The sequence below is a fragment of the Nilaparvata lugens genome, chromosome 2 (genome assembly GCF_014356525.2).
Source record: "Nilaparvata lugens isolate BPH chromosome 2, ASM1435652v1, whole genome shotgun sequence".
Lineage (NCBI taxonomy): Eukaryota > Metazoa > Arthropoda > Insecta > Hemiptera > Delphacidae > Nilaparvata > Nilaparvata lugens.
The window spans coordinates 57,692,042-57,704,304 of record NC_052505.1 but is presented as its reverse complement, the minus strand read 5'-3'; the positions used below and the strand labels follow the sequence as shown (position 1 = coordinate 57,704,304).

At 34.5% G+C, this 12,263-nt stretch overlaps 1 protein-coding gene across 11 annotated transcripts in view; it reads left to right on the top strand.

Moving 5' to 3' along the window:
- The window catches only part of LOC111047800 (mitochondrial uncoupling protein 2), a 59,066-nt gene that overhangs the window by 42,001 nt on the left and 4,802 nt on the right, over nt 1-12,263 (top strand). For 6 of the 11 annotated variants that reach the window (XM_022333646.2, XM_039419925.1, XM_022333647.2 and 3 more), the window contains 6 exons: nt 5,435-5,520; nt 5,888-5,997; nt 6,711-6,809; nt 8,133-8,330; nt 9,100-9,240; nt 10,112-10,250. In XM_022333646.2, the coding sequence (XP_022189338.1) occupies nt 5,435-5,520; nt 5,888-5,997; nt 6,711-6,809; nt 8,133-8,330; nt 9,100-9,240; nt 10,112-10,250 (773 nt within the window). The remainder of the gene's footprint in view (nt 1-5,434; nt 5,521-5,887; nt 5,998-6,710; nt 6,810-8,132; nt 8,331-9,099; nt 9,241-10,111; nt 10,251-12,263) is intronic. The other 5 variants (XM_022333650.2, XM_039419928.1, XM_039419931.1 and 2 more) reach the window with 1 other exon arrangement.

Here is a 12,263-nt window from a genome sequence, read left to right as displayed (position 1 = left end):
AGCTAGTGCTGTTTTTATTACTTCCGTGATATTTGCTGTATGAGCTTATTCCAAGTCGACAGTGTTCGAATGTGTGCTTGGTAGGATGGGAATAGAGTTTGACATACTTTCATGAAACATCCTCCACTTCACTGTAAGGCGATGTGGAGGTGGTCTTGCAATGTAGTCGGGATTCACAAGAGTGAACAACACTGGCAGGTGATCTGAAGACAGGTCCTCGACCACCTCAACCAGGTAGGTCTTTGTAAGTCCCACTGACAATGCATAATCCAATATGTCAGGTTGAGCAGCTTCATTGCACATACTTGTATGTGTGGGAGATGATGGGACATGGAAACGTATATCTGTGTCAAATTCTTCTATGAATTCAAGGAGAGATTTTCCTGCTATGTTTGTAACCCTGCAGCCAATAGCTGTTTGTTTGGTATTCCAATCACCAGCAACAAACATACAGGGGGAGGAGGTGAAAAGTTGAGATAGGAGGTCAGAGTTGAACTCTCTATTACGAGGAGGGATATTTATGGAAACAAAAGTAACTGGTGTATTCTGTACAGAGATAGTTGCCGCTATTACATTCATGTCTGGTATGGATGGGAGTGTGTGTACACAGAACGAGTGTCTTCTGTGTATTAGAAGGGTACTCCACCATGGGTCTGATTCAGCTCGGTCTGATTGAGCTCATAGGGGTGGTCATAGCGTAGGCGGTGATATGAGGGGAATTTAATTGGCATAGTAGTTGCCATTTGTGTTTCCTGAATTAAAGCCACATCTACAAAGTGCGGCAGAAAGGATGAACGGTTTTCAAAAAAGTAATATGTTGTTACCTATGCATAGAAAAACATTTATTTACAGAACAATATTCACATTATTTTACAATTTTAGAAAATTAATGTTTGAAAACAATATCTGACAGGTTACAGCCGTTTTCAGCAATGCACTTTACAAGCCGCTCTCGGAAGTTGGATTGTACTCTTGCCCTGCCAATTTGTTCGACTTCCTCACGAATTGCTCCCTTTAGTTCTTGAAGTGTATGTGGTTTATGCTGGTAAACACATGACTTCAGGAAACCCCACAAGAAGTAGTCGCACATGGACAAGTCTGGAGAACGAGGAGGCCAATCAATGTCACCAAACCGAGAAATGATGCGACCACGAAAAACAGCCCGAATTGCGTCCTTTGAATTTCTTGCTGTGTGAGCTGTCGCCCCGTCCTGCTGAAACTATACTTGCCGGATAGGAATACGTTTCCTTCTTAATTCAGGAAGGAAGAATTCAGTGAACATCTGTCTATAACGTTCTGAGGTTACAGTTACAGTGGTCCCGTTGATGTCTTCAAAAAAGTATGGACCAATAACAAATATACTGCTCACAGCACACCAAACTGTCACCTTGAGACTGTGTAATGGTCTCTCATGCATTAATTTTGGATTCTCATCTGACCAATAACGATAGTTCTGCTGATTAACGGTACCATTCAAATGAAAATGTGCTTCATCTGTCGTAAACAAAATGATGTTTTCATTTTGGTCAAATATGGCCTCCATTTCTCGAGCAAAATTCAGCCACTTTACATAATCGCCAGGATTCAATTGTTGAATCATGGCCATTTTGTAGGGATGAAATCCTAGATCTTCATGTAAAATACGCCTTACTGACCGATCACTGATGTTCAGTTCAGAAGAATGTCTCCAACAGATCGATTAGGACTACGGAGTATGGCTTGCCGAACTCTTTCCACATTTTGTGGAGTGCATACAGTGCGATGAGCCCCTGGTGGTCGTTTATTCATTACTGTTCCTACTGAACGAAATGATTTTACCCAACATAAAATGGTGTTACGAGTGGGTACATTTTCATTTCTAGCAAGATTGAAATGACGACGAAACTCGCGCTGAACTGTAATGATACTCTCATTATTATGCACAAAACTGTCATAAGTAAACACACGATTTTGCACATTCCACGAAACCATGATGCCGATTAAACAATGACTAGAAAAAAATGTATGATCTACCGAACACATGTAGTTCACTTCAGCTGGCCCAATCCGACTACCCAAATCAGAATACTATCTGTTCTAAAAACATCCACCCTTCCGGCCGCACCCAGTATATTCAGGTCACTAAGAAAGTGACGAAGTTCGCCTATTTTGTGTCTATGTCCATCTGCATTGAATGAAATAATTTTGACATTATTCATTTCAGTTCAACAGGGAGGGGAGTGCACTGATAATGATAGAAATGGCTTCACCAATGTTCAAGGCATTGATGAGACGTGGTAGGGTACTTACAAGGCATTGTACGAATTTTTTAGAGCTCAGAAAGCCCAGTAGACATCCCTGTCCCTGTTGAGATTGTGAGGAGGGAGGTTGTGAACTTCCCGAGTTCGACTCCACTGAAGGTGGGGTCTTTGTTTGGGAAGGGAGAGAGGGGAAGTTCTCTCGAATATTATTAATGGGTGAGTAGGGAACCCTTTCCACTGGGATTGATGGAAATTTATTTTTCACTATTACTGGTCGTTCTTTTAGGATAACTTTTGTCACTTTGTGACAACGGGGAGGGGGTGGGGGACTCGGACTGTTCCCTGCAGCCCCCTGAACGGCCGCCGAGTAGGAGAGTGAGGCTGGATCAGCCACTCTCGCCTCTCTCGGCCGCCGTTCCGCGACTGGAGGCTGCATGGAAGTCGACTGTTTTGTGACAGTCGATTTCTTGGCTGGCAGCCTGTTTAGTTGGGCTTGGTGTGTTGGACACCCTCTGTAGTTGGCTGTGTGAGCTCCTTGACAGTTCATACAACGGGGCTTTTCTGATTGAAGATTTCTCTGGGTTTGTGATTTTCACCACTGGGTTTGTGATTTTCACCACACTTCACACAATGTAGTGTGTGAAAGCAGTTGACCATATCTCTGGCAATTGAAGCATTGAGGTATGCTCGGTTTGGGTATGTAAGGTTCAACTTGAACCTTGATGCAGAACAGGCTGCTGAGAGTGTAGAGTTTTTAAAATCTCCCTCTTTTTTCAATTCAATAATGAAGAGACTATAATAAGGCCTCCCACGACAAACATGGGTTTTATGTTTGAGATATCGAACTCAGCCTCTTTAAGTGCAACAGCCAGGTCAGCCGGGTCATGTGACCAATGAAGGCCACGAAGAACTATCTTCCCTATTATCCACACAATAAACAAACCAGAATTAGCCAGCTCTTTCTAGAAGCCCCTAGAGTTGTGAACAAAAAAAGGTGACAGTCCCATAGACAATAGGAACCTTTCAATCATCAGCCAGGTCCCTGCTGCCCCATTCTGGCTCTGCAGGACCAAGACCTACTATTACTCCAGGCCCCACAACTAATAAATGACGTCATAACATGTAGATTGATTCTCCCTAGAATCACAGTAGAGTTTCTAATAGCTTATCAATATATGCTCTCCAACTTTTGTTGCTGTATTTTTCTATTGGGTGAAATACTATCTGAACTCCAGATTAAATACATTTTTATTCTATTAAATAGTAATTTTATTAAAATAAAAACACTTTATTCCACAAATAATGCAATAATTTTTCCATACTTGGAATGCTTGATAGACATTTGATTCAGTAATAGAGCTATTGATAAATTCATCTCAACCAAAAATACTTAATAATAGCCTGTATCAGAATCAAAGGAGAGTTAAATCAAAAGTAAACCAAATCAGAGGTAACTCTTTTTTACGGAAGAGATTACCGTACCACAGACTTGAATCACAATAAATCTGTGGTACACAGGAACCCATCAAAGAAATGTTTTCCAGTTAGGTAAAAACTTTCTATCTTATGATGTTATGGACTGTTCCAAAACTTACATTTACTTATTAATTTATAATTTTAACAGTTCTTTCATACTTTTACACGTTCATTCACACGTTATTCACACTGTTCTTTCACACTTCAATTACGCTTTCCTTTCACACCTTATTTACACTGTTCTTTTACACTTCATGTAAACTGTTGTTTTGTAGGATTGAAGCTCTTTCTTCTTATCGCTCGTATCCATTTTCGTTTCAAAGTTTCATCTTTCAAAAAAGATAATACGGAAACTTTTGGAGTCTTGTTGTAATTCCCGCGATAATTAGGTAAACAACAACAGAATCCCATGATTTAAAACCCCAAATTTGCCATTACTTTTCTCAAACGAATATTAGAAGAATGATAAACAAACCATATTCATTGAAATGGAGGACCGTGAAAATTGAATTTGTAATTCCAATTTTGTTGATTACCCGGTACCGTATCAGATGTGATAACAAGCATCAGCGCTCTTATTTCGCTTGTTTAACGCCAGTAGATCATCGATCTACATGTGATGACGTCATAGTTTATCAGATCTTCAGTTGTGGGGCCTGAAGTAAAGCCTAGTTTATACGATGCCAATTGGCGAGACAGTTGTCTTTGGACAATTGTCATCAAGTGGTTGCGGATTGTCGGAGGCCAGGCCAGTTGAACGAGGAAGATGTTGTTTATGCGGGGCTAACTATTGCCACGACAGTCAAAAACTGAAGATTATACAGCTGACTCAAATCCTGTCAGTTGACAGCTAAACATGTCCGACTTCTCGTCATCTTTTGTGATTAAACAGCTGAACTGGCAAAACCGCAAGACAGCGTTACTGGCCTACACCGTTCACACGGCGCCAATTGTCGCGACAACTGAGATTCCGAGTGGTGGGGGGCTCGCTGGGCCCAATTGACTGTACATAGTCTACTCCCGGAGACAGTTGAATTTTGGGACAGTTGGCAAAAAAATTGGCCTGAAGTGTTTAGACGAAGACAATAATTTCATGCCAGTCAGTTGCCTTATGTCAACTTATGATCCTCATTGTCTCGCCAATTAGCATCGTATAAGCTAGGCTTAATAGTAGGTATTGGCAGAACCCGGTTCTCATAAATCTGTCTTCCTCTATTTGTTTCCATCTCTGCTCCTCCTTCATATCACTCACAAACATGAATGTGTGGATTCCATAACACAAAAAAAAGGGAAAATATATAGCTTTACCGTACTTATTATAATTCAAGCTCATGCGGCAATATATGTAATTTTAAAGACTAGACGTTATTTATGTAATGTTTTTTATTCTTGAAGCACCTAAACTGATCATTTAAACTCAATTTCAAGTATACGGAAAACTGAATTGTTAAACTTTATTCAATATTATTATTACCGTATTAATATGCATATATGCAACCTTGACATATGCACTCCTGACAAGAAAGATTAGATAATAGCCTATATAATGAAGCATAAATCAGTTCGGCATATATAAATTAATGTATTGTGATTATCTGATAATCTTTATCTGGTCACTTTGGTATATGGGTGAAAGTATAATAAAAGTCATTTAATTCATGCTAGATTAGAAATTGATCAATCCTTTGAAATTGGTTGTCAATGATTTGTTGGCGCAGGTCCAAAGTGGAGCAAAAGGAAGTGGCTTGAAGTACAAAAGTCTTCTTCACACAATCCAAACTGTTGCTAAGGAAGAAGGACCCAGGTAAATAATAACAGTATCTATAATCATTATATTGATAGTTTAATAATATAACTTAATACTTACAAAATTTATATTTTCATAAGTAGGCTATCGTACCATTGAATATAATTTTAAACTAGCTTTATTTGTCAGTTTTGATGGACATTCATTTTGAATGAATATATATGTCAGCAAGCATATTCACAATAACAATCTCTGTTGCTAATTATTATAGAACATCAATGTAGACAAAACATCAAATCAAAATATTCCTGTACAATAAATAAATATAACATACAAGATTTTAAATTATATCGTTGATGAACTGAAAAAAACTTCAATAAATACTCTTCCGTATATTCTGAATATTTTTGTTTTTTGTTTTTAGGGCCTTGTACAAAGGTTTGGTTCCCGGCCTCCAAAGGCAAATGTGCTTTGCATCAGTCAAGTTTGGACTTTACGACTCAGTTAAGGACTTCTACCTGGGATTACTTCATGGTAAGTATTCAAATTTCATAAAAATATACATGAATCACCCAATAAAAATTGTTCAGAATTCAATCACATTCATTACAACATTACTGATATTTCAATAATTTCCTCAATATCTTTATCCATGTTATACATTCTTCATGAAATTACAATGAATTAATAAAAAATGTTGGAGATATGAAAATTAATAATTTGAACGTTATCTATTGGAAGAATATAAATGGATTAATAAGTGATTGAAAATACCGTAAATAAAAACCAACTATATATGTTTGCCAGTTTTTGGAATTATAACATGTAACTCACGTATAGGTACTCATCTTTCGTTTGTTTAAACAAAACAATATTATCATTTCTTCGTCAGTTATATTTAAATACAGCTATATTCAAATTCAGCAAAGATAAGGTTTAATATCAATTTGAAGTGAAGGTGGAAATAATTAAGCTATCAAAATTAGTTCTTGTGAATTTGAAAAAGTTATAAACTGCCAAAGCTTGTGATCAAAAGAGTCTGATTACTGATATTTATCAATCACTAGGTATATTGCAGAGCATTTAGTGAATTTATTGCTCAACAATATCTTTTTACAGAAGTTGATAGTAGTGTTAATTTATTGTATGAGTTGGATTATGATAGCAATAAGCAATTTTTGATACCTACTTATCATTTATATCAAAATAATGTTTTAATAGTGTCATATTTTAAATATTATCTGCAGGTTCATCAAATTCATCAGAATCATTAGCATCATTGTTGTTCACATCACAATCATCAGAAATAATTGCATCACCTCATTCATTCATAGTAATAAAAAAAGGTAAAGTCATTCATTCAGCAATAACTTTAACATTTTTCATAGTTTATTCTCCTACTGAACATCTTTTATAAACAGCATCAATTTCCATATTCAGTAACATCAACATTTTTCATAGCATATCGTCAAATTGAACATCTTTGATTACAGCTATACTATAGCCTAGGCTATTCTCAAGAACTATGCCTTTAATAATGATATCTTATCAATAAATGAATGAGTTAGCTTAAACATTTGCGGGATGCAAAATACATAAAATGTTAGATGCATCATCACTTCTGTTCTATACTGTAGGCTACTACCGATCTGATTAACTTGGAATTTTGCATAATATTCTGGATTAACGCATCCTACATTGCCTACATTGGCATGTTTCTATTTTTATTGATCAATCAATTCTAATTTTAATAATTGAAATGAATTATTCAATTTACGTAATAAGAATTTTAGGTACCGTAACGATAAAAGCCAAATCAAATAGTATTTTTACCGGGGGTAGGCCTACTCATGACGCAGCGAATGAAAGGTAGTACCGTAGTTAAAATCTAGCCAAAAGTCTACTTTTTTCTTAGAATTTTCAACTGCAATGAAGATTATCCACGTTATTCTGACAAAATTATAAATAATCATTCTATATTTTTTCAATTGGAGTAATTCATTTATTAGCATCTACTTTCTTATAGTCGTAAAATCTTCCATAAATATATAGGCTTTTGCCTCTTTATATTTCGCAGCACACCAATAAATAATCTACATAGATGGAATCCATATTTCTGTGAAAAACCACACGTGCCTCATAACGAGAAGGAGCATTGTATTTATTATTTTCATCTTGAAAATTAAAAAAATTGAAATAAATATATAAGTCTAATTGGTGTGTTTCTTATTAAGAGAAATATTATTTTTATCATCATTCATGCAATGCTATTTAGTGATATTTATAATAATTATGATATTATATTATAATATTATTCATTCAACTTATCTTCATTTTTATAACAACTTTCATTTTTTTTAATTACAGGGATCTGTGCTCATTCACATCATTCATTGCACAGACAATCAATGGTGATTTCATTTCCATTATAGTAAATGTTCATGTCTATAGTTTAATGTCATATTGTATATTTAATGAAAATGGAACAATGAATATTAGATTTGATTACGAATAAAAAAGTTGCTTTGATTTAGTTCAGTTCAAAATTTAATAGACCTAACTCAAAAAAATTTAGACACACATTTTTGTTCAGTAAATAAGTACAGTAATAAAAAATATTATTACAGTGTTTTTTCTAAAATTTAACTCAAATTTCTGTTTTTACACAGCCGAAGAAGGGTCAAATGTGATGGTAAGGATAGCGGCAGGTTTGACAACAGGATTCATGGCAGTATTCATCGCTCAACCGACAGATGTTATCAAAATCAGATTTCAAGCGTCACAAGGAGTCTTCGGGGAGCACAGGTCTGTCGCCAAGGAGTACGCGAATATTCTGAAACAGGAAGGTGTGGCAGGACTATGGAAAGGTATTTTAGTTCACGAATTTCACAAATTCGTCAATTTTCGAACTAATTTTAAACTTTACTCTGATCTAAATAGATATTGGTTTATATTGTTGGAGAGGTTTTATCCACAACTTTTGCGCATACTTAGATAAGGTCTAGTCTAGACTTCAAGTAAGTCTTTGGTTGAGGTTTATGTTCTAGCCCTAAGATTCTAGTAAAAATTCAAAAAGCATGATCTTGAATACCGTACGTTGTAACGCAAAGATCTCCCTCCTCTAGTGCATAGGAGTTGTGCATCAGCAGAGCATCACATTATAGTACTTTTTTCTATGTTGTCTACTCCGATATTTCAATTTTCAAATAGAAAGCTTTGCGATTATTGACAAGGTTCAAAACAAATCTATGATTTCCATTCATTTTCTATTGAAAAAATAACAATTTGTTTTATTGATATTTAAGATACCGTATACCGATAAATTTTAATATATTCTGTTATTTTGATCATATTCATTAGAATCAAAAGGTACCGGTACAAGAAAATCGTTTTGACTTCGTCTTTCCATATTTTCCTGTTAAGTAGAATATTCGAATGATTGAAAATTGAATGAAGAAACAGAATTTTGAACATTCTAGCAAATATTAACGATACAATATATTTTCCATCAATAAGTTATATATTTTACTTATTATAATAATATTAATAGAGAATTGTTATACTGTAGTGGTTTAATAATCTTTAGATAACTAACAGTTTTATTCATTTCTGATTAGTTTTTTCTTCTTGTTATAGGAACAACGCCGAATTGTCTGAGAAATGGGTTCATAAATTGTGGTGAAATAGTCGTTTACGATTCTGTCAAAGATTTCTTCATCAAGAAACAGATAATGAATGACAATGTCTATTGTCATTTCACCTCAGGAGCTATTGCAGGTCAGAAGTTAATTCATTCTTTGAATAATCAGCTTGAAATCATTCTTATTTTGATAGCAACAATTTTTGTAGAATTGAAAAGGCTTACCGTATTTTAGATGTTGGGAGTCGAGAATTGACTCAAGTTTATCACAAGCTATAGTTCTGCTATCTGTGTGATGAGTATTATTAAATTTTGTTTCCACAATTAATTAATGTCGATTGATGAATGTTATTAATATTATAGGATATACATGAATAAATTTTATTTTCATTTGATTATGAAAAAGTATTGTAATTTTACATTATTGGAATAATAATGCTGACACAATTGATGATAAAGGACTGGTGATAATTTGGATCCTGTGTGTGTCAAAAAGTTCTGAGGAGAAAATACAATCGTACAAGGTAAAGAGCAAGTTATGTTTTCAGGAAATACTGAAATTGAAATGATCTGATAGATTAAATTAATGTAAGTTGATATATTATCCAAAAGTTTTGAAAAGTTGAATAAAGCTGTGAAGTATTTAAAAAAACATAAAATTCCTCGAATTGATGCCAGTGAGTTGAGAATTTATCATGAATTCCAATAAGACATTGATTTATTACAGTAGAACCTATGTATGTCTATTCAGTATTAAAAGGTAATTTATGAATGAATAATACTTTCCAATCGATCTTCGAAAAAAGTGATAGTCTTTTCTTCATTTGTTTATTCATAGATTATTGTCAAATTTGCATGCATTTCTTTTTCATGGTGAATCAGATTTCATATTTAATGTACCGTATGAACAAATATTATTGTATACCGACTGATTATCAGATCTTAATTGAGATTGCACTGGTTGTGAACTGAATACAGGAAATTCAATAATTGTTTAATAATGGACAGGATTCTGTGCAACGGTCATCGCCTCCCCATTTGATGTGATCAAAACAAGATACATGAGCGCTGCCAAGGGAGAGTACAGCAGTGTGACACACGTCGCCATGGAAACCTTGAAAGAAGGTCCTCTTGCCTTCTACAAAGGGTGAGAATTATTAGTTATTCACAAAAAACCTTGATTTTATGAGTAGAATTTTCCCAAATATTACTAATGAATCCTGCTCATTTAGTAATGTTTCTACGTTACTTTTTTATAAAAATGTATCTATTTTATTCAATGAATAGATAAATAGATCTAGAGGCAATAATAATTCGAATAAGCTGTTCAACCCCTGTGAAATGAGTGAGCATTCATACAGGGTGTTTACCAACTGCCTACCAATACTCTAGGGCAGGGGATCCCAACAACATTTTCCCAAGGACCCCCTCATCTATTTATTATATTTAAGCGAACCCCACTACTTCTTAAATGCACAGTTTTCAGTTATAAAAATATTTTCATCTACCAGACCCCCCCCCTCCCCACAAACACACAATAGTTAATAGTAATAAGTATAGCAGCTAATCCGATGAAACAACAGAGTGAAAAAATATATATTATATGCCTTTTGTATCTATCATCTTTTAAATAGGTTGACAGAATATTTAAACTTCATAGTGCAATCAGGAAGAGCCAGTTTAGTACTATTTTCGATTGCTTCAGCGACTCTGTTGAAAATTCATAGAAGTTTATAACTCTATTCGATAACAAGAAGAAGTTGACATTTCAAGAATAATGTAGGTAGTTTTTTAATCTTTATTTAAATTATGGTAGGCTACGTTAAAATAATATTTAAAAAATTTGAGATTTTTAATTTTTTGTGCGCATTTATCATAATAATTTTCGTGTAAAATTAATGCTATTGTAAAATCAGTACGGAAATTGTTTCGATATGAAGTATCCTTGTACGGTACCTCAATTCAAATGAGTTGCGGAAATGAAGACTAGGTCCACTGTTCCTAATAATTATCACTATTTGTTCAATCAAACACATTGATGAAAATGCTTGTTCACAACGGTAAGTCGTTGCAAAGGGAAGGATTAACCTCAATGCCTTTTCTCCAAGTTCTTTATAGTTCTTTCGTAATGTTGCCCAAAAGTCTACCAAAATCGATTTAGGCTAGCTTCACACGCATTCGGTTTCATTCGGTTCGGTTCGTTACCAAAAACGGATGAGGCTTTCATACATGTCAAGTTTTAATTCGTACGGTTCTAATTAGGTATTTTCTTCTCAAACACAGCTGTGTTTGGATTTTCACAGTTCATGCTGGTACGGTAAATGTAAATATAACAGCTGGTGTTAAATTTAGATAAGATGTTATTTCTTGAACAACAAAATTTTAAAGTTAATCAAAAATTGTGAATTATTTGAATAGTTTCTTTTTGATTATGTTAATTCTGGATGTTCAGAGAGATTTTTTTAAATTGAAAATTTTTTGTTCCTTGTTTTGACACATGGTATATAAACTTCATCTCTTCTCTCCATTGATGAAATCATGCAATATTCGTGGAAAAATAAAAAATAAATAAAAAAATTAAAATTCTCCCTGAGTTTTAATTTATATCTTTCATATTTTTATAGCAAACTATTCAGAGAAAAAAAATGTTCCTATGAACTAACAGAAATAAATTGAAAATATGATTTCTACTTGGAAAATTTTGAAACAGATAATCACGATATCAGGTTAAAATAAAAACAAAAAAGGCAAGCGTGTGTAAAAGACTTTGTTTTTTCCTGTTTCCCCAGCAACGAATTAAAATATGATGAAACATATTCGTGTCGAGGGGGCGTTCGGTGCTATGCGGTTGCTTTTCGGTACTGAATCCAAACCGAATCATCGTTTCACACTTATCGGAATTTGCCGAAAACGAAACGAACCGAACCGAAAGTGTGTGAAATAGCCTCTCGCTAGCAACGAATTGAAACCTGATGGAATTTATTTGAGTCAAGTGGGCGTTCGGTTCTATGCGGTTTCTATTCGGTACCGAATTCAAACCGAATTACAGTTTCACACTTATCGGAATTTGGCGAAAACGAAACGAATCGAATTAGTGTGAAACTAGCCTTACTATTAAATTGGTTTTCCACTCCATTAAAGCTGGATAAATCCACAAGTT